General features: G+C 32.0%; 1 protein-coding gene and 3 non-coding genes across 4 annotated transcripts; all 4 read left to right on the plus strand.

Annotated features, from left to right (window-relative positions):
- The first annotated feature begins 1,386 nt into the window (after window positions 1-1,386).
- On the plus strand, window positions 1,387-6,830 carry LOC105343482 (uncharacterized). Its single transcript, XM_011450879.4, has 5 exons — window positions 1,387-1,591; window positions 4,218-4,407; window positions 5,086-5,228; window positions 5,526-5,679; window positions 5,835-6,830. Exons 1-5 carry the CDS (start codon window positions 1,585-1,587, stop codon window positions 6,709-6,711), a joined length of 1,371 nt encoding a protein of 456 aa, XP_011449181.3. The 5' UTR covers window positions 1,387-1,584; the 3' UTR covers window positions 6,712-6,830.
- A 4,250-nt stretch (window positions 6,831-11,080) lies between these two features.
- Trnat-agu (transfer RNA threonine (anticodon AGU)) lies at window positions 11,081-11,154 on the plus strand. The gene has a single exon. It is a non-coding gene; the product is annotated as a tRNA-Thr (tRNA).
- A 1,921-nt stretch (window positions 11,155-13,075) lies between these two features.
- On the plus strand, window positions 13,076-13,149 carry Trnat-agu (transfer RNA threonine (anticodon AGU)). Its single transcript has one exon. It is a non-coding gene; the product is annotated as a tRNA-Thr (tRNA).
- A 6,408-nt stretch (window positions 13,150-19,557) lies between these two features.
- Window positions 19,558-19,630, plus strand: Trnak-cuu (transfer RNA lysine (anticodon CUU)). The gene has a single exon. It is a non-coding gene; the product is annotated as a tRNA-Lys (tRNA).
- The last annotated feature ends 7,564 nt before the right edge of the window (window positions 19,631-27,194 follow it).

Below are 27,194 nucleotides of genomic sequence, written 5' to 3' on the forward strand. Positions count from 1 at the left end.
ATGATGATGGAATTATCTAAATCAACGCTCAAAATCACACAACAGATTCATTCTTTAACTTCCGATGTTTTGAAACACAATTGAATGATTAGGATTGAAACTATGAATTAAAAAAAAACGTTATTTGAAGTCTTCCAATGCAATTCAAACCCGTTTCGTCCCGACATAGTACGTGAAATGAAACCTTCGCTCAGTAATAACATGTCTATGATGTTCAATCTTAACTCTACCATTCTTATTCTTCTTTCAAAGATAACTTAAAGGGGCATGGTCATGATTTTGGTCAACATTTATTTTTTTTAATTTAATGTTTACAACGCTTACATAAGGCATTTTTATTATGCAACCAAAATTTGAGTGTCATTTGTTGAGTTATAAGCGAGTTACAGAGCTCACAATTCTTTACTATGTAAACAATGCTTTTGTTTACATTTTGAATGTGGAAGTGAAAAGTCTAATTTTACACATTAAATGAATGTGTTAAACGTTATGAACTGTTTATTTATGCTTTAGATTAACAAGAAAATAGACAAATCAGCATGAAAAAGATTTTTTACTGGTATATTGAACTTATGTAAACAAAAACAGGGCACGAGCCTTGTTTACATAACAAAGAATGGTGAGCTCTGTATCTTGCTTATAAACTAATGACTGACTCTCAAATTTCATTTGATCATTAGAAATGTTTATCTAAAAGATTGTAAATAATAAAAACAGAAAAATAGAATTTGACCATAATCGTGACCATGCCCCTTTAATGTTCATGAATGATAACAATCAAAACATTACATTTCCTGAAATAAGTTAATGATGACATAGACTGATTGGTATTCCAATCTTACTGTCATAAAAAAGTATAGCAATATTTTTCGGATAAAATGAAAGTAATGAAATTTATGTTTGTTAATACTTGTTGGGTGTATAAAAATCTTAGGTTTTATAGGGTCATAGTGGAATTCTTATAAATATAAGTACCTATGTATTAAAGAATCATTCGTTGATTAATTATAAAGTAAGTTCCAAATACAGTAGGACGTTATCTTAAAGTCTTGTACGCTTCCTGATATACATGTATTATCTTTGGCGTTTAGAAACAATAATTTTGTTTAAACATACCATTTATTGCCTTTCTTTTCGGTAAACAGGTACATAGGTATATACAATGTAGGTATATATTAAAGTGAGGAAAATTCCATTTTGCTGAGGCATTAATCGACTATTTCTTGGTGTGAGTGTGTGTCATTATGTTTCATCATTAAAACAAAACAGAATATTTATAGACAAGCGTTTATTTTGGGTTCCATATCAGTAAAAAATCCCATAAAGTGTAATGAATTTGACTCTAAAAGACGGTGTACTTTTTTAACGATATGAATTGGAATGTACGAGTGACGTCACTGTGTTTTCTTTTAGTTTTTACTTACCTGACTGTTTTGCATATATATTGCTTACTTTTGAATAATGTCATAAATTTGATTCATGGGGTTGGGCCGGAGACAGTTTTAGCACACCAGCTAACGATATACAACGCTGACAAATGACCGTATCTGCATCATTCAACCTCACAACTTCAAGAAATCGGACATGGGAGGTAAGATCAGTTTTTGTAGTAAAAGTAAAATGAATGAGCATTCATATTGATATATCAAACGGTAACGGTATCATTTATTCCAAATATTAATAACGATACACATTTCAAATTTAAATTGTAAAAAAAAGTGAATTCCGTAAACTTTCAAAATTTCTGTACAATTTCAAAGCTTGGAAAAGCATCCAGTCATAAATATAATCTCATAGAAAACAAATTAAAGTGGCATCTGTTTTTTAAATTATTTTAACATATCACCTTTAAAAGGTTTATAACAACATTTGCAAATCCTAACGCAAAACTTGCATGCATTGTTCCTTGTGAAAAGAACACTTTGTTTCTAGTGTGACCTAAATACCTTAAAATGTTAAGACAGCATGAGTACTATTAGACACAATAACGTTAATTGAAAGTCTATAGAATTACCAGATTTTTATTTGAAATATAGAGTTGCTTTAACATATCTTAAATATTTGTAATGAATAAAATAACAGTGTTTAACGTTAGTAGACTGTGCTTTACAGAATTAATCAAAGTACTCGAAGTACTGGATGTATTTTGATATTTCCGAGTCGAGCAATTGTTTTCATCCATTGATAATGGTTCAATAACAATGATATCTTCAATCTGTACAAAACATGTATTTTGTGCAAGGATATTAATTGCTAGATTTGTTAATAAAATCCCTCAAGTTTGTTAAAATTGCAACAGCATAATTATGTTTTCGAAGTTACATTGAATTAATAAATTTTCAAATTGATGAAAAATAGTACTGCATGGATTGTCCATTGTTTATTGATAAGAGTCTCGCTCCGAGGGTGCCCTTTAGTGCCGTGTAGTTATTCAAAATCAACTGTCATGAACGTATTTTCACTCCTCTTTGCCAAAATTAAGCTGAGATTTTTACACAAAGACAGGTTCTTGGGAATGGGTGTGGAGAAACTTTGAACCTATTTCTAGACTTAGGGTCGACGTTGACCCTTTTGGTAAATATCAGGCTCATGTAGTGCACAAAACATACAGTCGTTAAAATTGCAGTGACCTTGAAACAAGTTTTAAAGTAAAATGATCAAGGTCATAGTTGATAATGTCCTCGACACGATTTTCTTTTCCTTTTCTTTGCATGGCTTATTATGAAGGTAACAAGCCATTTGAGTTTGACATTATGATATATTTCAGAATGAATTATGATAATTGCATTTTTTAAAAATTTTCATCCAAACAACTTACAATTTTCTTCACTTAATGTACCGCTTCCCCTTTCCTAAGAGTAAATGTATTGTTAATCTTAATTTATCATTGGAGTCATACACTTCTGAACTTTACACAAAAATAGGTTCCAAAAGTATCTTTTAAGAATTAGAAATTAACGTTTCTATTTTAGAGTTAGCAATTTAAAGACAATCATAGAAAAGGGTATTTATAATCATCATTGTTGTACGAACATTAGATATGACGGTTCAGGTTGAAACATCATAAAGAGGTTGCACACTTGTTCTGATCTTGGCTTTATTTAGTTATTTAATCATAATTTGATATTAATTATGCCATAAAAGTAAGCTTACACATTTTCTTTTTTTTAAGAAAATGTAATCAAAGCATTACGATAATTATAATTAAGTTCTGGATATATTTGTTACAATTAAGTCTCCTTCAACAATTTGTCACGAACATGTATATTCATAAATTTTATAGAAGTCAGAATAAGTGAAAACTAAAAGTACTTAATATTGGGCATCGCATCAATACCTGCAAAAATATTATCATATTGCGATAAATTGATGCATTTGGCATATGGCAGAATTGCACATCTGGACATGTTTTCAATTAGCAAACCAGTCTTAGCCACTTTGATACGCGATACAAATTCTTCAGTACTTAAAAACCATGGATTGAACTACAAACGAAAAAAACTCAGTGGACACAAAGATTAAAAGGTTGTATTTTGTTTTCGGGGTTTTTTTTGTTGTTGCTTATTTTAGTGAAAATGTTCACAGATATGACAAAAGGAATTTGGTTATATCAGTCAAATTATTTGCCGTGGTGAAACAGATGTTGACATATGTCAAAAAGGACAAATCTTCATAAATTTCACGCGTCTTCTTGTGCTTTTACACATAAATTTTAATATGCTTAAAATCATTTCTTTCTTAAACGATAGCTCTATCTTTGGGGCGGAGACAAATGATAAGGATACGATTTCAATCAAATTGTTCATAATTACAGAAAGCGTATGGCCACATATAGCTATTTCACTGAAATAGAACTGTTCTGAAAACTGGTGACAGTATATGCCAACCGCACAATCGGGACTTTTTTTTCTGAAACCCCTAGTACAGAATTAAGTAATTGATTACGGAACAACACACATCTGAAAGTTACGAGAGTCACGCACTCTAATTTAAAGCATTCCAAACTGTTTTCGACAGTTTTTAAATAGTTAAAAAAATAAACTATAAAAGAATTTTAGTGAATATATTCGATCATTCTATTCACGGGTAATGAATCATTTCAAAAGTTTTGCTATAATTATTTAGATTACATTAAAGTAATTTGTAGTATAAATCTTAATTTTCTATTAACTTTTTGATTTAAAAATAGACTAAACTTAATATAATTTCATTTTCAGGACTAAACCTTTATCTTTTCCTTCTATATGGATGTTTCTTAAACGTGACTTCATTTTTGAAAACTGGAACCTCGCCTTCCTCTCCAAACATTGCCCTGAGGACCTGTATGAGGGCAGCAGGCTATTACAGGCTATTACCCGATGAAATCAATAGAGACAAGTTTTCCACGTCCATGCAAAAATGGTGCTTGTATGTATAATACGTACATGTATCATCAAAATCCTTTGGTAGTAGTAATAAATATTTATGAATATTTTATATCAATTACCTGTAGTTCTTGTTTAATCAATGATAACATATGACATACATTAAATTTAGCTTTTTATGTTAAAGGTAACAATATGGCTCAAATAAGTTTGCAAGTCATATTAATAAACATTAACATGCAAAAATCACGAAGTGGTTGCTTATCATTCACCTACTAGTATCTACAAAACGCCTTCTCATCCAAGCGTTATTCTCTTTAAATTCAAACAAAGTACAACCTGACAAGAATTGCCCTTAAAGTCAAGGACGAAATTTAAATTTACCTCATCTAGGACTTATACCATAACTTACATTCCTTTGACAATCATAGTTTATAAGAGGTTTATCTGAACTATTACACACAAAAAAATACATGTAAGTGGTAAAATTTTGCACTGTACATATATAAAGATACCCAACGCTTTTGTGATCATGTCCTTAGGATACAAATACCAACAATGTAACAAATATCTCAGATTTTATAACTCATCAGTATGTAAGATATGTGAGATTTTTTCCATTAATGAGCATTAAAAAAACCTTTTCTCTCTTTTTATGAGCGCTTATTATGAATCATTATTTCCTACTGACATGTGAAGCAACACTACTCCTTTTTTTTAGAGTACATGAACGTGTTTTACCTTGTATCCAGAACTCTATCGAAAACAACAAACTTCGGAGTCCCTCGGACTGGTTCTTCTCTATGACTTTTGATTTCGAAATGGCAAAGAGGACATCGATTGCAATGTGCAAAAAGCTGAAAAGTATAAAATCAGACAATTTACAAACAATTCATAGTCAAATCTTTAATGTTTACCTTCAACGTGTCCTTCAAACCAACCTTACATTAATAACTTTTGAAATGAAATCAAATGTATAAAGTCTATTTTCAAATCTCAATGCTTTAACCAACAAAATAAACCTCATATTTTACGTAGATTTACGTCAATCCAATTCAAACGAGATGATAAAGAAATTCCAAAATATATATCCAGTAAGCGCTGATTTTTCAAAATTAAAACAACTGGTTATAATTATTTTTTTCATTATTATTATTACAGAGTTTCGTAGAAAACTGAAATGTATCAACAGCTCCAGTCTAAGACGAGCTAGAAGATGTGTGAAGACTTTGACCTTGCCTTTAAGACAAACCCTAACTGCACTGTACATGCAAAACAAGACCGACAGTTACGACGCTCGCAGATTGGCGTGTATGTAAGTGTGACCCTTTCTAGTAGTATTCTTCCCAGTCAAATAGACTGCACCTCTGGATATTTCAAGACTAAATGATAACTGAATGATTAATGTAATAAAGTTTACATGCCGGCGATACTTTTTTAACGCTAATGTATTTCTTGTTTATATTTCAGAATATCAGCTGCGACAGCAACGTGCTATAAGGAGAAGATGCGATCCTGCAGAGGTTATCTGCGGGATTATATTGGTGCTTATCATGTGATCTTTGGCGGGAAGTGTTTGTCCGTCCTTCCGGTTACATCAGGAGAGTTTGTGAATGACTCGATCATCATGCCAAGACAGGCTGATAAAAACTGGATCACTATTGTTCAATCCCTCTTAAAGGAAGTAGGAATTGACTTTCTACCCAAAAGTATGATATCAGAAATCCAATCAACGACGATAACGTCATTACAGGAGACCCAATCAAATACCAATCGACCAATGGCGCCATTGACAACCAGTGATGACGTCAGCAATGAGTCAATGTTTGCACCAGAAAATGACGCTAGTATAATGTCCCACGAGTATGATACGGAGATGACTACCAAATCTTCAGATAGCAAAAAAAATAAAAACAAAGGCACTGGAAGATCAGGAAATACAACTAATGAATTGGAAAGTAAAGAAAATGGTACAGAAACTGACTCCGTAGTATTTGAAAGTGAAGAAAATGTTTATAGCCAGGGATCAAATTTCACAAGTATTATACTTCCGACAGAAGAAACGAATATGACGTCTGAAACCAGTGACGACAGCGAAAGTGATCACGTTAACAACAAATCAGATGACGTCGGCAGTGATATAAGCCAAGAAATGACTACCGTGATTTCTGATCAAAATCGTGCGTACACATTTTCATCCAGTTCTACGGAATCGCCTCTGAATAAATCGAGGACACGTGTTTCAGCGTCATCTGTATCAGACAAGTCCATTTCTCAAAAACTATCCGTGTCGACTTTGCCCTTATTTTTGCCCCTTGTGTTTGTTATTTCAGCTATGTTCTGTTGAATCCATACCATATCTTTGTGAGTCAACCTTATTTAAAAAAGCTTGTTGCTCAATTCTTTCTGTTTGATATCAACCTTGTCCATTGTTACATGTTATAAATAATGTATATACACAAATATATCCTTTATAAGCATTATCTTGTTGTTCCCATTATCCAAAAATGGAAATATGGCGAAGAAAGGTGTCTATATCTTAAGTACTGGGATTCATTTTCATACATGGAGATAAAGACGTAATCGAATTATAATATTAGACCTACTGGCTCTTTTTAAAAACTTGCTTCAAAAAGATTCTTTATTTGAAAACTGCTACTCTGATAATTATGCAACTCCCCGAACTAAATAGCACTATTCTACTGAGATCGATTCAAAATGAGTCTATAATTCAAATTACCTTTTAACTCTCCTAATACTAATTTCAGAATATGCTATTATATCATTAAAAAAACCTATTTTGTTTATCGATGCTATACAAAGTATCTCAGTTTACAATAACAGAAGCAATGAACGCAATCCATGTTAATTAAACAAAACAAAGATTTCGATTTCTATCCTGGGGGCATTACAATTCTACTTGATCTGCAAAATATTTTTTGCGCAAGTCCGCTGAAATATAATTACCATGCACTCATTTCTAAGGTTGCGCGACAAATTACTGTGTACGAAATATAACCACAAACATTTTTTCTCTCCGCAATTTGACTGGATAACAAATGCGTTTAAATAATGATATCTATGGTATAACGTGTACCTGACGAGGCATTGTTTTGCATTTATAATTGAAATTTAATGCCCCTCCCTCTGGATTTCTTGCCACACATGCGCTAACAACTACTTCATTTGCCTAACAACTTCTTATGTAAAGTAAATGGATTTCTCTGGTCTATTTTAACTTAATATAAAAACACAACTAAACAAAAAAGAATTTAATAATTCAGAAATCGGTGTGGGAGATGGTGAAATTCAAGACCTTATTTTAATCTAAAAAAATAAATGGGGAAAATCCTCAAATAGAAAAAAAATTAATGAGATTATAAAACAATTCTTCTTCGTAATTTATTTCATATCTACTGATTTGTGTAAATCCATGACAACCAAAATTTCCCCCCATTTCGGGACATACAACCAAAAATAAAACCATTTTGATATAGGCCTAAATATGCCAAATTTTTCTGAATGGTTTACATCAGATCGAAATATTCTGTTACAAATCCCCTGTTAAATAACACAAGGTCAGACAACACGTCGTATATTATATTCATTTAAATGTTGTATTAGAATGAAGATAATGTAAAATAAATGTAAATTAATTCGCCATGTAAAACATTCAAAAACACATGTTTACCTAATTAATGCCAATAAAACCTGACAAGAGTCTTCAAAATAAAGAACAGAAATAGATTTACAACTGTACTTTCCCCCCATTCGAGAGACCAAACTAATTTAAAAACTTTGTAAATTTCATAATTCTCATTCAGAGGCAACGAACATATCTATATGATAATCCTTATCCGTTTGTGTTACGTTAATTAGTTGCTTGTTGATTATCTTGTAAAACATGCGATTAGTTCTTATCATATAAAACCTACTTCACATAATATCTCGCATTTTCAAAACGAAAATACATAAAACAAATAACTCATGCTTTGATGAAAAATCAAAGCACAGTTATATCTTGTTAAAAACCATTTACCGTTAACACTGTTTATGTAAATTAATGAAAAACAGCTATTTTTATAAAAAAAAAAAATAACCAGGTCATACATGTCTGCTAGATGAATGGCAGATAATGGTGTGATGCTTATAATATGTCATCTGAGGACAAATAAGTTATGCATTTGCAGTCCTTGATTATGGTCACTGATCTAATGAAAAATTCAATATTTAGGACATGCTTATCAAAATATCTTTCAAACATCAAGTAAAATTTAAAGCTTAAAACAGAAGTTTCTCTCAAGAAACGAACGGTCAAAGGTTGAACGTTTAAAAAAAAGGACTGGTACAGGTTATACAAATTACTAATGAACAATGTTTTGCTAACATAGCGACTTGTGAGGTTTACAGGTATTTCTATGGCTGGGATTGGGTCACATATATGTATAAGTACATGCATAATAATAGTTAACAAATGTCCATAACATTACAATATTTGACTGAATTGCTTATCAAATATTTGTACAAAAAATGGTATAATTAATCAGTAAACAGACACAGGTTTCTACTAAGCAGCTCTTTTTGAAGACAATTATTTGTACTTTAATTAATACTCATTCCAAATAATGTAAATCTTGCTAATGTGTAGCAGATACTTTATTCATAAAAATAGTAAATAACATCAACATACATGATGTATAATAGAAGTTAGACGTATCTTGAGGCTTCAAGGGATTTAAGCACGATTTGACTTAATTTTTTCTAAAATTTTATTTTTCCATTTTCAATGTTTATAATGATAAATTTAGACGTTTATAATGTAATGTCAAAATTTGAAAGTCAAATATCAAGTCATATGTAAGATACGGAGTTCATAATTCTATGTTTTGTAAACAAAGCTCGAATATTGTCATTTTTTACATATGTGTTGTATTGATGTAAATTTCAATCAAATATAACCTTTTTTGTTGATAGTAGTATTTATGAAGATATTGAATAAATTTAAATTGTTTTTGACATGTCATTTTGTCTAAGAAATGGTAATTCTCTACATTTAATTTTTATTAACAACTATAAGACTCGAGCTTTGTTTACATAACAATCAATTCTTACCTCTGTATCTCGCTTGTAACTTGACTTTAACATTCAATATTTTGGTCAATTATTTAAAATGCACCAGTAAACCATAATATACATAAAAAATAAAAATAAAATTTTTGATCTCAAATCGTGTCCAAGTCCCTTTAAGTTAGCCAATCATCATATTTAAAATGTTGTAAATTTTTCAGGCTACACTATGTACTACACTTTGTATTTGCAAAATAATTTTTAGGACAATGTCATACCCGTGCGTAAATAATATATATGTTGTATTAAGGCATGTGGAAATATATTGCTTTGTTCAAAAGAAAAAGTTTAATGTAGGTTGAATTTATAAAGTGCATACGATAGTGTCAACAAAATGGAGTTTTTGGTAATAAAAGTAACTTTAAGTTAAAAGCTACGAGATATAAATCCATATTTTAAAACAATCAATTTCTGTTTATCAAGGTATGCATATTATGGATCAATAGCTAATTTAGTTAGAATGATGGTCTATTTAAAGGTGTATGGTCATGGTTCTGGTCAGAATCTATTTTTTGTTTTTATTATTTACGATGCTTTAAGAAAGCATTTCTAATGATCAATTGAAATTTGAGAGTCAGTCGTAAAGTTATAAGCAAGATACAGGGCTCACAATTCTTTGTCATGTAAACAAGGCTCGTGCCTTGTTTTTGTGTACATGGGTTAAATTTACTAGTAAACATATTTGTGTATCTTCTTATTTATCTTAAGCATAGATAAATAGTTCCTATCGTTTATAACATTCATTTTAGGTGTAATACTAGGAATTTTCACTTTAACATTCAAAATGTAAACAAAACCTTTGATTACTAAGCAAAGAATCGTTAGCTCTGTAACTCGCTTATAACTCAACGAATGACACTAAAATTTTGGTTGCCTATTTCAAATGCCCTATTGAAACACTTCTTCCCAAGTCAAGGGTTTCTGATCCGCATCGCTTTTGTGAGAAGCGATGCAGATCAGAAACCCTTGACTTGGGAAGATGATTGAAACATTGTAAACATTAAAATCGGAAAATGAATTTTTGACGAAATCGGGACCAAGCCCCTTTAATTGGAGGTCAAGGGCTCAATCCTTCTGAAGTTATTTTAAAGACGAGGTGAATAATAAAAGAAATCGTTAAATATAATTTTACACAATCATCAACTCTCTCTAATGTTTAGTAAATACTGTAATGTAAAAATGAAAAATGTAAATTAATAAAGAATTTGAGCAAATAATGAAATCAAGTATGATTGTATTTTAGGATATATTGACATTTGACTCTGTAAAGTCACTTGTGAAAAAGAAATGGGAAGGAACTGTCGGACGTATAGCAATTGTTTCTAGACAACAGGCTGACCTGTAGCGATAAGGCCCATGTAAATATATGTACTATTCAACATAAAGATAAGGATAACAAACATACCTGTATGCAGTCAATGTAGAAAATATTATCCTTGTTAATATGAAATTAAGCTGAGAGGGCATGAATAAACTAAAAAATAAACTTTCTATACAATAAACTAGTGGTTTGGGTAATTGAAGAAGAATTTAGCTCCAATATTTAATGTCGATTTGATTTTTATCAAAGACGATCTATGTAATATCATGGCTCCATAGCTCAGTTGGTTAGAGCGCCAGTCTAGTAAACTGGAGGTCGAGGGTTCGACTCCCCCTGGAGCCTTTAACAGAGTGGCGCAGTGGAAGCGTGCTGGGCCCATAACCCAGAGGTCCGTAGATCGAAACTACGCTCTGCTAAACTTTTACCAATGCGTGGGTCAAATGCATCACAAACTTTATCTGCTCGACATGGCATCACCTTACTACAACCGTCTTTCCTTCTTTTTCAGGTACTCACCATTGTTTCATTGGCATATATCCTCTGTTTTTTATGGTTGATGACCAATTCGCATCAGACGTTTTGTTCTATTTTTTAACCTAAAACCAGCGTCATTTGAACACTATTTTCCAATGAATTCAAAAACAGAACATTGATGAGGTGGAGGAGGGAGTAGAATGGATTCAACACTCAATTAGTGTTTTGTTCATTCAAACTTTAATGGAAATTGCCATTGCAGACGATTGAATCCCGCCATATAGATAGACTGTTCAAGTGAAACGAAGGAATCAGGTGAGCTGAAGATGACAAGGCTTTTAGCAGCAAATCACCAGCCTAGTTAGCTCAGTCGGTAGCGCACGAAAGAAAATGCCTTACTAATGCATTGTAAAGATTGAAATCGGAAAAATTATTTTTGACCAAAATTGTGACCAGGTCCCTTGCAAGTGGTATTGGACTCCTACATATTGTGACGTAGTGAAATATATCAAAATACAAAATATGACCAAGAGTAACAATATAAATTGTCTCTTTCCCAAAACTCTCAACTAATAGCGTAACAGCAGTGGGTTAGATGGTTCACTACGAATCTGTAAGTCGTAAGTTCAAGTCTCAATGGGGATTTTAAAACTTTTGCTTTTAAAATTATTTATTTGAAAAATCTTTTTTTTTTTTGTAAAATTTTTAAAATTCTAACCCGGTGAAAGTATTATAATCAACTTTAATTATCATTAATATGGACAGATGTCCCAGACAACCTTAATACGAAACTACGTTCTCCTAAACTTTTACGATTGCGTCAGATGCCCAATGCTTCTATTGTCACGAATACCACTTGTCGACGGTGTATCTCCTATTCATAACATTGTTCTCTTTCAGGTACCCGCCACTGTCTCACTGCTGTGTTTCCTCTGTTTTCTATGGTAGATGATGACCAATTCACACCAGACAAACAACTTTATCTGGGCGATTTTAAGACGGGCGAAACCGTTTTCAAGTGAAGGAGGATGAAAATAAAAAACGGCAAAAGTAACCCTATATACAGTAACACAATAAGTTCCATGGTCTCTTTTAGCTTTGATGCTTTGAAAGTTGGAGATTAAAACTCTCAACTTTGTTTTCTCGAAGTCATGTTTGATGGCTCTATTAAAAGCTTGTGGTAATGATGTGTGTTGCGGTGGTCCTTCTATGTCAGGGTTATTGTCAGACGCCACTAAAAGATACCCATATGATGAGTGTAACAGCGTTCATAGCTATTTTCCATGCTGACAAAATCTTCAAAGAGGCCAGTGTTGAAGTTCGGGAGCCCACAAAAGTAAACAATAACAATTTACGTTCGTCTTCTCAAAAGCTTCACAAATAATAAATGTTTATTATATAATTAGTTTATGATGATTTATTGAGATTTGGCATAACCAAGTTCTCTTAACACCCTTTAAAGTCAACTGTGAATTCATTTTAGCTGTGATTTAATTTGAACGGAAATTGGAAGGGACTGTTGACTATTGGTGAATATTTCCAGGAAAAAGGACGAACATGTAGTGATAAGGCACATGAGAACGTATTAGTAAAATACCGAGTAAAAGTGAAGATAAGATTAAACTTATGAAAACATAACTTTATGCAGGTAATGTAGAACAAAATTAAGTCGATTTGCCCAAAAAATTATACATTTCACAGTAACAACAAAAGATTTGGGTATTTGTTTCGAATTTATATTATAAAACCAATACTTTCCAATATTAATAAAGTTTAAATCAAGTATCAGGGCTCCATAGCTCAGTTGGTTAGAGCGCCAGTCTAGTAAACTGGAGGTCGAGGGTTCGACTCCCTCTGGAGCCTTTTTGGATCTGATCTTTCTCTCTGATATAAGCGTCTATTTATCAGATGTTATCCATTCTAATTTTACACTTTTCCTATCACACGGTGTCAGATGCAACAGAATTAAGATAGTCCTTGGTATTATTCCACTTTTCGTCGATATCGTTTTCATCATCCATGTTCTTTGATGTAGAGAATCTGTTCCTAAATTCTAGCTGAAAGGATTCCTTCTTCTCAGCTTATTTAGATTTATTCACTTCAAACTTCCTCCGTCCTTGTACTTTCCTAGCTGCCCTTAACATAAATTGTATTTTGGCATGCAATTAAGTTATAAACACTTTAGACGACTGCAACTCAGTACGTCCGGGCATCTATGACTTATCTCCTCCACCTCTTGTTGATCATGGTGCATTCGACTTGATTCTTTGTCTAATCTTGGGAAACCCAAGTGTACTTACGTTTGTCTTGTATGCAAAGATTATGTTGCAAACCAAAAGTCCATTCATCTCACACAAATCTAGTCGACGTTTTCCATTTTTTATTCATCTGTCCAATGCCATGTACATCCATATAAGCTTCCTTGCTGATGTTATTTCCAACTTAAGCGTTCCGGTCTCCAATAGCTATCACCATATCATGCTTAGGGGTTCTTTGTCACACACTCCAAAGTTGGTTGCAAAAAATATCTTTTTCGTCATTATTAGCATCATTTGTTATGGAATAACACTAAATCTTCCTGATATTAGTGTGTTTAATGGGTACCACTCTATCAGTGTCTTTGATGTTATTTGTTCATAATTATTGCCACGTCGCACTGCCGATCATCATCCTTGCCTGAATTTATGATGGTCTCACCACTATTACAAGTCATTTTTCCGAGCCTTTTCAAATTACATTGTCTTTATCAAGAATGCTGATGTCATATTGCCTCATCTCTAGCGATCTGTATTGAATTGCTAGTTTCAAACACAGACCGCACACTCCATGCTGCTATGTTGATGTTACTGTTTGGTCTCAGAAGATAGCTTCTCAGTCTAGTAGTTCTCAGATGAATTTTCCTTACTAGACGCTATGCGTTCGTTTCCGATGTTGCCCACTTGTGAACCAGTTGATACGTTTCTCTGTGTGTCTGTTTCTATAGTCCGTGTACATGTTCATTGCAGAACAAGTGCCTTTCCTAATGCTGCAAGCATACCACCGTTAGTCGACATAACCCGTTTCTGCCTCCTTCGACTGGGACGTGGGACATAGCCTTTTAAATAAGTAGGCTACATACAGAGTAAGGGATTGGTAAAACATGAAAATTAGCAGAAATAGGAGGGATGGGAAATTAAACAAAATGGGAAAAAGAGTCGGTAATTTGTGTACCTGTACTTTTGATTTTCAAGAAGTAAAATTATATTTACTTCATACAAAATACAACTTAAAATTCGTTATTTATAGTGTTACTTTTATATCAACTTATTAACTTAATTATGTAAAACAATGTTGATTTACTGTTTGTCAAATATTTCTTGACATGAAGTGCTCACATGTCTATACTGTTGGTTTTCCAATGATTATTGTAGGTTTTCCAATGATTATGGTCATAAAACATATGAATATATTCCCGAGGATGTTCCTGACTCACTCTTTATATATATATATATATATATATATATATATATATATCTATCTATCTATCTATCTATCTATCTATATTGATCCAGATTGTCCATAGAAACTAAGACCTCAATCCCTTCCTGCCTCCTTCGCAAACAGATGAACGCATTGCTTACCAGTTTTAAAAGACGTTTTGGCACGTGTTTTTATTATTCAATCTCAATAGTTTTGAAGTAAATAATATAATTTTTTCAGACCTTATGTTTTGTTGATACAGACATATATTTTACTCAAGTAACCAATTACCATTGTATTTACACTAATGCTGAGAAAGGCTAACATGATTTTGACCTTTGCCTTTTTGAAGGTCAGTGTAAATTCTGAGCATGTTCAGAGAAAACAGATCATTGAAATTAGACTAAATAAAACAAGATCGATGTGATGTGAATAAATTAACTCTGTTAAAAGTTCCTGGAGTTCGCTTTCTTAAATTGTGTTATGGTCAAAAACACATCAAGTACTAAAATGATTGATTTCTTTTTCAAATTTCTTTTCAAAAAATAAATAAATAAAAAAAAAAATGAAGATTTTTTGGGTTTTGCTTTGTGTTGGTTTTAGTGACTTTTGTGTAGTTCTTCACAATTTTACATCAAATAAGTATGCTATAAATTGGTTTTAGCCTTCAGTATGGTGTTTTGATAATGGTTATTTTTTAAAATTAATTTCTTGACTCAAATACTGATGTACATGTTTAAATTAATTTGAAATTTCGAAGTAATTTAAAAATATGTCTGAACTCGTGTTTGAACAACCTTACAATTTTTAACTGTTTTTCAATGAACGACAGAATCTTGATTAAGGTTATCCGACCGACAATAGAACTTAAAACATTTTTTTTTCTATACAATACGTTACACAATAAATAGTAGAAAATATGTTGTGGAATCGAACAACTCGGAAAACAAGAGGCCACTACCCTCCTTGAAAAAGAAATGGAAGAATTTCTTGCTAAAGACCCAATATTTGCTCCAGAAACAGCTAGAGGCTTTCTTACGAAAAATGGCACTCAAGATTCAGATGAGGAAGAGGATGACAAATCACAGGTAAACACAACTCTGCCCCAGGAAAAGGAGCAAGAAAAACAAAACAGAGGAATTGCGCAAAATCTTAGAAGAAAGGAATGACAAGTTTCTGAATACTCTACAGAAAATGCACGAATCGCAAAATGCTGTTTTGAATAAAATACTGTAGACGTATTTTTTTCCACGGGGTCATAATTCCGCGGAATCACAATATCAATTTAATCCGCGGGTAAAAATTTACGCGGATTCTTTGACCGAAAAAAAAAATCATTTGAATAACTATTATTAAATATAGTTATGAGCGATTTTCATTACCTAGAATTTGTCAAACTTTGGACTTAAATTGTAAGCACTGTTCACAGTGAACAGTAATTATCGGTTGTGCACTGGTCGGTAGTTATTAGTTAGCCGTCAAGATGTTACGACGCTGGCTAAAATTGTCTGAAACACCATTTAATCTTTATTAACTGTCAATTTAAGGTTCTCGTGTCGTTTATATTATGAGTTGTTCAGTTTAATCTATTAAAAATCAGAGCACAAAGGGATCTAAAAATTGCAGTAAAAACACGGGTCTTGGCGTGTAGTTAATTGCGTCATTGAAAGACAGACCCGCTTGGGGCTATTTGTCGTCTGACACGTGCCGTTATCTCAAGCTTGGAGAAGTTAAAATTTCATGTAAGTAAATTTACAGAAAATTCAAATCTTTAGGAGATTAAATTATTTATTATGTGAATTCTCAATACAAATTTGTTTTACAGTTTGCATAGATAAAAACGATATACATTGGGTACACGTATATGCAAGTGTTCTATAATGTAGTAACTTCCGATTACTAGTATCCTTATTCATGTAATGCACTTTAAGTACACTGGGAAAAAATTCAGCGGAAAATTTGCGCCCGCGTTCATAGCGTAAATAAATACCACGCGGACAAAACTACTTCTACAGTAATTGAAAAGCTATCCTAAGCTGTCTGTTTGGTAAGATGCATGTACGAGTAATTTGCAATGCCTTTATCAATTATTTTTCCGCAGCAAGGAAAGCTATTCTATTTCAAATTATATACTGTTGCATACAATCATGTTCATGAAATTTGTTCACCTTTTATTTTTGTAACTTTATATCCTGATAAATTTTGCTATAAATTGTGCTTAAAAACTTTTAACAAAACATGTTTTCTGTTTTTGAAACGACACAGCATGTCTATTGTTGAGTGGTTAACTCTAGAATTCAATTTAATTGAACAAGATGCTGCATTACGTCATTTCTTGGTCGTACACCATTCATTTAATAGCCACTAGGTCTGGCTCTGTATTATCACATGCATGGTTTCGGTGTTATCATCATCAAACAGATCAAAATTTTCCTCATTCATTTTGATGCAAATATTGTGTAAAACACAAGCTGAAAGAATCAGAGTTGACAATCAAGTTCATGTTACAAGCATCAAATCTAAGGAGACGTCTAAATCTGACCTTCAAAAGCCCAAAACTCAAAAGGGACGTTGGACTTTTTTTAAGTTACCAAAGTCTATAAATGGTGTCACAGGCCAGTCTGGGAGTGGGAAAGCTAAACACCCAAGTAAATAGAACCCTGGGGGAAACAGATCATCCGACTTGACAAACAATTCAGATGATCTGAGTACAGACGCATCATGGCAAATTTGCATCACATGTTGCTGAAAGAACCACTGCATGAAACTTTTTCCTATTACAATATGCATCAGGATTTTCTCTGGGAGCCTTAATAGCAATGTGCGATTCATCAACTGCCACAAGTACATTGAGGAATTCCTAGATCGCTCCAAATGCATCACTTAAATTGTCTCCTGTGCTTTTGCACCACGAGGCCACTGTAAAACAGATGGTTTATTTCGTCCACTAATGTTCCTGCAACTTTTGAAATACTCAAGTGAAAGGAGCTTTTTCCTAAGTCAAAACTATCCTCCATTGACTGGAAACTCTCAAGATTACCTATTGGTAGATGATAGAAAAAAGATGTGGATTGTACAAATGTTTGTTAAAGGCTTAAAGCAATATACTAGTATTTGAATTCATCTTGGTCACAGAATATAAAAGATGACTATTACTTGCATTACACAATTTTATGTTTCTCTATTATTCTCTTCATGTAAGCTGTCATGTAAAAATTTCTAGGCAAATCTCTGCACTGTTCATTTATTTGATTTGAGGAATAATTTTTATTTTATTTTCATCAATATCGACTTACTTTTGGCTAAAACTAAACCCTGTCCATGACCTTCGATTTACCGGAAGGTCGAGTACTCATTATTGCCGCTCATATCTTTTCGTTATTTTCCAGTAATTAATCGGTAAAAAGGTCAAACTTTTAAAAGAATCTATCAATTTAAGATAAATTGTAAAAATCAGAAGAATATCTTGTAAGTCTGAAATGACTTCTAAATTCATCAGGCATATATCCAGGGGGTAAATTGTTCATAATAGTTTCTTATTCTATTGATTTCCTCTCTTTGTTGTAGAAAAGTTTCTGCAAGCATGCTTGTGGTGCTATTATGGTTAATCATTGCGAGATAATTTTGACTACTCTGTGTTTGTAAGGACGTTTTAAAACTGGTCTTAGAATTAACTTTTAACTTTTTTTTTTCCATTTTTCTTATTTCATTGGTTTAAAATAGTAACTATTGGTTGACCAACTCTAACTAAAGGCTGCCATTTGTTTTCATTTGAACAAATGTCGTACATGTATGTGGCGCCTTTGAAATATATTTGAGGTATTTTCTGATATCAGATATTAAGAATTCGAATTTCTGATATCAAAAAATCGATTTTGTGATATCAGAAAATACGATTTTTATTTTGAAATCGATTTTCTTATATCAATAATCATTTTCTGATATCAGAAATTCGATTATTTGATATCAAGAATTCATTTTTTGATATTAAAAATATTTGGTTTTTTCTGATATCTAAAATTCGATTTTTCTGATATCAGAAAATCAATTTTTTGAAGAAAAAAAATTATAAAAAAAATATTGATAGTATTTAAAAATGATTTTTTGATTTCCAAAATTCGATTTTCTGATATCAAATAATTAACGATAATTTTTGATATGAAAAATCGATTTTCTGATATATATCAAAATTCATTTTCTGAAATCAAGAATTCGAATTATTGATATAAAAAAAAATCATTTTTTGATATCAAAAATAGATTTTTTTATGATTTTTTTTGGATAATTTTTTTTTTATCAAAAATTCAAATTCTTGATATCAAATATTTATTTTTTGATATCAGAAAATACCTCAAAAATAAAAAAATGGCGCCTCATACAAATGGTACTAACATTTGGTTACCATTGGCAATCACAGTTCACCGATGGCAGCCAAATGCCAAATCCACCAATTGTACAACTATAGTATGATAACCATAATATTCATGATTTGTCTTTAAAGTAGCAAAAATTGTTTCTTGTATCTTGTAATGCTGAATCCTGTAGTGCTGTCAATAGATTGTGTTTTCATAAATGTTAAAAAAATAATGTCAATTAAAATACATGTAATTATGTAGTATTTTGAAGCTATTCATATCGTATCCATATTGTTTATGATTGTTACTAAAAAATAAACCTGGCACTTCTAACACTACATGTTGTTTTACTTTAATAAAATACATCTCAATACCACATTTATTACAAAAAAAAAACTCATGTACTGTATGAAAATGAAAATCGAACGATAAATTATGACGTCTTGTTGCATAACAAGCCCGGCTAGCTCAGTCGGTAGAGCACGAGACTCTTAATCTCGGGGTCGTGGGTTCGAGCCCCACGTTGGGCGATATATTTTTTTCTTCTGGACCCCTTTTTATTTCGCTGGCCCTATTCGTCTTTCGTAAGACTGTTAAGAAGTGCAACAGTAAACAATTGGAATGATCCCTCTTGCTCCTTTGATGTTCCTCTTCGAAAGACGATAAGGGCCACATAAAAAATATGTTTATCTCGTAATAACGATTTCGTAATTACGAGTTAATTATCTCGTTTTTAGGAGAAAAGATCTCGTAATTATGAGAAAAGATCTCCTTATTACGAGTTAATTATCTCGTTATTACGGGAAAAGATCTCGTAATTACGAGAAAGGTTCTCCATATTACGAGTTAATTATCTCGTTATTACGGGAAAAGATCTCGTAATTGCGAGAAAAGATCTCCATATTACGAGTTGATTGTCTCGTCATTACGATCTCGTACTTACGAGAAAATAACTCGTTATACGAGAAAAGACCTGTATAAAATGACGCATTTCATTGTTCTACATGTAATCTCTGAGTCTCTTTGTGTAAAATGGATGAATATAATATATTAAGACATTCATTACATTAGTGAAAAAATAATTCAGATCGCCAGATTGATTGAAAAATCAATTGACCAATTTATAGATTTGAAGATAACTCCAAAATGTTAACATACAAAAACAGTTATTTTCAATATAGGTTATGTATAAACATACAAAGTCCGGGGTAATTCCCGCATATCAATGATTGAAGCTATATATTTATCTTTAACTAATGGAACTGTGTTTTTATGACTAAGACTACCTGGTATTTACTTTTACTTCGGAGTGTGATTGTAATATACCTTGGAAAGTAAAATTATATGAAATTCGTTACACTAAATATTCATATAAGATCGACAACAAATAGACTGAAAGAGTGAACAATTGACTTGAAGGTATGGATCTAATGAACGAGGAACACATATTAAATATGCATTTTTTTTACAATAATAAATCAAATAACAACTACTATGTACTTATAATATATTATTATGAGATATTTTCTCGTAACAATGAGATAATTAATCGTAATTACGATCTCTTTTCTCGTAATAACGCGATCTTTTCTTGAAATAACAAGATAAATAACTCGTAATTAGAGTTAATTATCTTGTGATTACGAGATCTCTTCATCGTAATAACGAGATCTTTTCTCTTAATAACGAGATAATTAACTCGTTATAACGTAATCTTTTCTCGTAATAACGAGATAAAAATATTTTTAAATGTGACACTATTTGTATGCTCCACATTTATTACCCCCCCCCCCCCCACAACATTTAGAATAATGATTGCTTCTGCAGATCCAAGGTACATAATTTTGATAAGGCAAAGTAATGTATGTAACGGCAAACTGATTTTCGAATTTAACTCGACATTCGGTAAGCATGTTTAAGAGAAAGTCTGAGGCAAGTAAAGTAACGATTTCAGGTCGCGGCTAAGTTAAGGCTGTCCGAAGCTAAATATATATCGAAAAATGATACTATTTTGATTATCGAAAAAATACTTAAACTGAGCGAGTTTCTTTAAACTTTTATTACATAAACTAACAGTGACATCCAACACTATTTGTGACGTCATATATTTTTCTAAAGCATGTGACGGGTGTATTCTAACACGGTAAATAATCTATGAAAATCGCATCGGCACAAGTGAATAATGACATTAAATCAAAAATATTTTTATGAAAAATCCTTCGATAAGTAATGTATTTTGCAGTTCTTGCTGGGGGTTCATATAAATATTTCGTTTATTTGAAATATTGTCAAAACATTTCGCACCGCCATCGAAATTAGGCACATTTTTACCTTTTAGGCTCGATTTTCACAAAATCAGGTCAATCGGTAGGTTTCCCCCAGCAAGATTCACATTGATACTTATTTTCTCTCCCGATTTCACGTAAAATATACTAAGACTGTTTTTATCTTTCACTTGCGCCAAACCGTTTTTTATATGCATATACATATCATCATTCATTAGATTACACGTAGCATGGGGAGTGTCAAAACCATTAGTTTATGAATAGTTATATACCTATTACGAAGCTTTAAAACTGTTGATTTTTTTATACTCCATATCGGTGATATTGAATTTAGTATCACTAGTATTTACAACAGTGTCTATGTAAAGGAATGAAGCGGTTTTATTATGCACAATGAATATCACTTATTACGTTACGATACATTCCCTAAGAACGATCGAAAGGAATGCAGATCGTGACGTCAAAGTTAACTATGACGTCATATCTTATGAAGTACAGACAAGTGACTCTACATAATCGGGCAGCCTTAACATAGCCGCGTGTAAATTTCCTGAAGAATTTAATGGTACTAATCAACTGTTTTCACAGAATTTGTCTGAAAATAAGGTTTCTCAGTCCAAAGACAAAGCATTTTTGGTGCGCCATAAATTGCAATTTTTTAAAACTATGGTAAGCACTGTGGCTCCAAGATCGTCCATCCGATTTTTTTCAGACCAGGAGCTACAGACCTGCAAATATACTAGCTACTTTTTATTTCTAAATTAGTTTTGAAAAGCATTTTAACTTCGGTTATTATAAAATTTCACTACTGGTAATTATTTTGACATGCAGTTCAATTGAACAACGCTCCCTTGATAATCTTTAATTCAGCAAATGGTATTAATGACCACATTAAAGAACTTTATAATTGTTATAATATATATATAAAGGACGGGCCGTATTTAAAGAGATGCACAATAAACAAGCGACACAATGTGCTCTTATATGAACAATTGTCAGAATGTGAGATTAAATTTGGGTTCTTAAAAAAAATTGTTGCGCAGAAGTCTGCAGTAGTAATAGGTTTTCAAAAAGCTTGCCTGGCTAAAAAAAATGATTCCATTGTAAATATGGATAATTTCAGATATTGAAAATGAAATATATCAAAGGTTATGAAATAAACAGATAGTTAAACATAAAACAAGTTTAATTCATCTTTCGTAAATAAGAACAAACTTTTCTTTACATGTTTATATATATATATATATATATATATATATATATATATATATATATATATATATATATATATATATATATATATATATATATAGTCATATTACATGTATGATGAATCATAGGCAAAGCAAAATTGCAAATAATATGAAAAAAAATGTTAAAGAATTGAATTCATGTAAATTCAATCAAGATATTTTTTCTTTTGTGAAAACTGCTTTAGAGTGTTTTAAGTCTAATTAAAGCATCGTGTTGACGAACAAACCACAAACAAATATGTTAAACAGCGAATGTATTGCTTGATACATTTTTTTCATTAAAAGACAAACATCAAAAGTATGTAAAAAGGGTTAGGGAGAATTATCTACCCTATGCCAAAAACTTCTGTAAAGTAAACGTATTCTTATTTAGTTGTAATAGAAGTATTTTTATTGTCATAGAATTCCATTTTAAGTCATTTTGTGATTGATATGAAGTTTGATTTTTCTTTAAATTCTTACCAAAAGTTTGTAAAAAAGGTTAGGGAGAATTATCTAGCATGTGCCAAAATTTCTGTAAAGTTAACGTATTCTTATTTAGATGTACATGTACATGTAATAACATGTATTTTCATTGTCATGAATACCATTTTAAGTCATTTCATGATTGATTTGAAGTTTATTTAATTTTTTTTATTTCTTACCAAAATTAAGTAGAACACCGGTATTCATTTGATATTCTAGCTTTTTATCATGCGTGTCATAAGTTTTTGAATTTGTTGAGACTGAGTATTCACTGCTGTAACAAGTACTCAGTCTCAACAAATGTTACACCATTGACATTTATAGCAGTCATTTTAACACAAAATTTATCATCCATGTTTAGCTACAAATTTAGCCATCATCCTCTCTGTCCAGCTGTCGCTCATCTTGGCAACTTGGCGTTCGCTTACTGTGGTTTCATTAATATTCAAGGGTATCAATTTTCATGGATAAAGTGAAAATAACAGTTTCAAGGATACGTAAATTCGTGTCCATGACCCTATCAATGCAAAATGTTAATAGGAATTGCATTTCAATGAACATTTAATTTCATGGATCAACTTGATAACGAAATCCACTAAAATTGGTATTCAACGAATATTGATGAAACCACAGTAGTAGCGTCCTGAAAATTAGAAAATTCTTTTATGAAAATAATCTTTTATGACATACTTTAGTTAGTACATGTAATAAATACAGGTGTTTTGCATATGTGATACAGATGACATCACAGGCCTCCGGGGCCGATTCAGGTTATCAGCCCTAGGGATGACACGGATCCGTATCACCCCCTTGCGGAAATCCTCTGCCTTATTTTCATTTCGGCATTTGTGCATGTTTACAGACGAAAAAATAAAACATTTATTACAGTCGACATTTTTAAGTGCAGTTGAAAACTTCAAATGCTAGTAAATGTTTTAGAGAAAGTTAATTTTAAAGCCTGTGCATAGAAATTCCGTTTCTGTAGCTACATGTTTGGTAAAACAATAAGATCTCATATTTCTATTTAATACATGTACAGACTACTTTCAACTAATACTGAAAATCAATTTGTTCAAGTTGATGGTTTTTTTTTTTAATTTATTACTAAGTATGTAATAGATATAATAATAGATATCCTTTTCCATATCACAGCCTTTACCAGCCCTCGACCAATATCATCCCTTCGGCCTCGGCCCTCGGGCTGATATTGGAGTCTCGGGCTGATACTGGCTTGATTTGGAAAAGGGTATGTATTATTCTCTATACAATGCTGGTTAATTAAAAAAGAAATTGTTTAGGCCTCGTTTCTTTGTATCTGCATTGGCTGTTGCTTCTGTCTAAATTATATATACAGTGTCTTGGTCTGTTAAGGTTTATTTTTATTTTATTTTAATAAATCCGTCATTGGCGCATTGCCATAAATGTGCGTGTTAAACAGCACCAAGTGGTTGCTTTGCAATGCACACTTTTCATCACTTGTAAAATCGGTATGTGTTAAATGATGTTCTCTGTTTGGACAAAAGCGTGGTGCTTGATAGAAATAATGTAAAAATATCACTAATTTTAATTGTACGTTTGCTAATTGACGAATAATGTAATTATAAGTATTATAGAATAACATGTACATTCTTTGAATTTTGAGTTATCATTACTGTAACAGTCAATTCGTGATGAAATTTATGCCATAAAGCCCAAGGGATTAATTGGATTTGGTCATGTGCCCTACTGAAAGGACCAATCCATTAAAGTCAATACAATCGGGCTTTTACATATGAGCAAGTGTTCAAGATTTGGAGGGTTCCATTGACTTTACGAAAAAAGGTTTCTATTGAACTCTTTCTTCGAGAATTGCGCAAAATCTTAGATGAAAGGGATGACAAGTTTTCTGAAAACTCTATGGGCAATGCAGGAATCGCAAAATGCTGTTTTGAATAAAATGGTTGAAAAGCTATCTTCAGCTGTCAATTTGGTAAGATGCATGTTCGAGTAATTTCCCTTTATCAATTATTTTTCTGCAGCAAGTAAAAATCAATTCTATTTTCAAATTATATACTGTTGCATAACATCATGTTCATGAAATTTGTTCACCTTTTATTTTTGTAACTTTATTTCCTGATAAATTTTGCTATACAAAATTGTGCAGAAAACCTTTTTCTGTTTTTGAAACGACATTGCTGAGTGGCTAACTCTAGAGTTCAATTTAATGAACAAATGCTGCATTAAGTCATTTTGTAGTCGTACACCATTCATTTGATAGCAACTAGGTCTTGACTCTGTATTATGACAAGCATGGTTTCGGTGTTATCATCATCAAACAGTTCAAAATTTTCCTCATTCATGTTGAAGCAAATATTGTGTAAAAGACAAGCAAAAGAACATAGTTGACAATCAAGTTCATGTCACAAGCTTCAAATCTAAGCAGACGTCTAAATCTGACCTTCAAAAGCCCAAAACCTTACTCAGTAAATAACTTGTCTAGTCTTGCTGTTACAATCATTAAAGACGTGTTTGCTTTTTGATAAGTTACTAAAGTCTATAAATAGTGTCACAAGCCAGTCTAGGAGTGGGAAAGCTAAATCCCCAAGTAAATAGAACCCTTGGAGAAACAGATCAACCGACTTGACAAACAATTCGGATGATCTGAGTACAGGCGCATCATGGCAAATTTGCATCACATGTTGCTAAAAGTACCTATTAATGAAACTTTTTCATATAATAATATATATGCATTAGGATTTTCTCTGGGAGCCTTGATGGGAATGTGCGATCCATCAACTGCCCCAAGTACATTGCAGAATTCCTAGATCTCTCCAAATGCATCACTTGTCTCCTGGGCTTTTGCACCACGAGACCACTGTATAACAAATGACATTATTTCGTCCACTAATGTTCTTGCAACTCTTGAAAAACTCAAGTGAAAGGAACTTTTTTCCTACGTCAAAACTATCCGCCATTGACAGGAAACTCTCCAGATTACTTATTGGTGGATGGTTGAAAAAAAGATGTGGATTGTACAAATGTTTTTAAAGGCTTAAAGCAATATATTTGAATTCATCTTGGTCACAGAATATAGATGATGATTACTACTTGCATTTATATAGCAAATTGTACACTTTCAGAACCCACGTATGTACCATAGGAACATTACAGTATCCCTAATAGGGTCAACTTCTGGCCCGTGTGGCTTGTTGTACGTTTCACAATTGCCTATTTGCGTCGATAAGCAATCAAAAGAATCTCTTGTAAAGTCTGAAATGACTTCCAAATTCATCAGGCATATACCCAGGTGGTAATTTGTTTATAATAATTTCTCCTCTCTTTATTGTAGAAAGGTTTCTGCAATCATGCTTGTGTTGCTTATATGGTTTATCATTGCGAGATAATTTTGACTACTTTGTGTTTTAAGGACGTTTTAAAACTGGTCGAAGAATTAACTTTTTTGTCCATTTTTCTTATTTCATTGGTTTAAAATGGTAGCAATTGGTGACCAACTCTATTTAAGGGCTGTTTTCATTTGACCAAATCACCCCTGCGAATGTTATTGTCATTTAAATTTTAGACCACGTGGTTTTATTTGACCCTTTCAGTTTCGCAGTAAAAATCGTGCCTCGTGTTTATAGTCTATTTCATAGAATCTACGTACTATAGTAGTCAAATATAAAATCTAGAGGTTTATTGATTTTAAACTTTATCTTCATTAATTGGTGGATAAAATGTGTTCTAGAAATAAATATGAAAATTCAAAAAATAGTTTTTGTCTGCAGTTGCAATAATTAACATGCTAAGTAGAGATCCCCACCAGAGGATTAGTTTTCGATTCGCGCCTGACCTAGTAATAGCACCAATAGTGAAACAGACTATACTATTTTATGCAGAATGTTCCTTGAAAATGGCTCGATATACTAAATTTTTATGTAAAACAGAAACCCATAATTTTTTCTTTTAAAAACATGGTATTGCACACCACAAGCATCAAACATGAATATGATTTTATTAAGCCACGCAATGTTTATATTTTCAACCACTCAACACGTAGTTGAACACGAACGATAACTCTGTTATCGACCAGTACTTACGTATTTTGAGAATTT

Source organism: Magallana gigas, chromosome 3, assembly GCF_963853765.1.
Source record: "Magallana gigas chromosome 3, xbMagGiga1.1, whole genome shotgun sequence".
In the NCBI taxonomy this organism is placed as follows: Eukaryota; Metazoa; Mollusca; class Bivalvia; order Ostreida; family Ostreidae; genus Magallana; species Magallana gigas.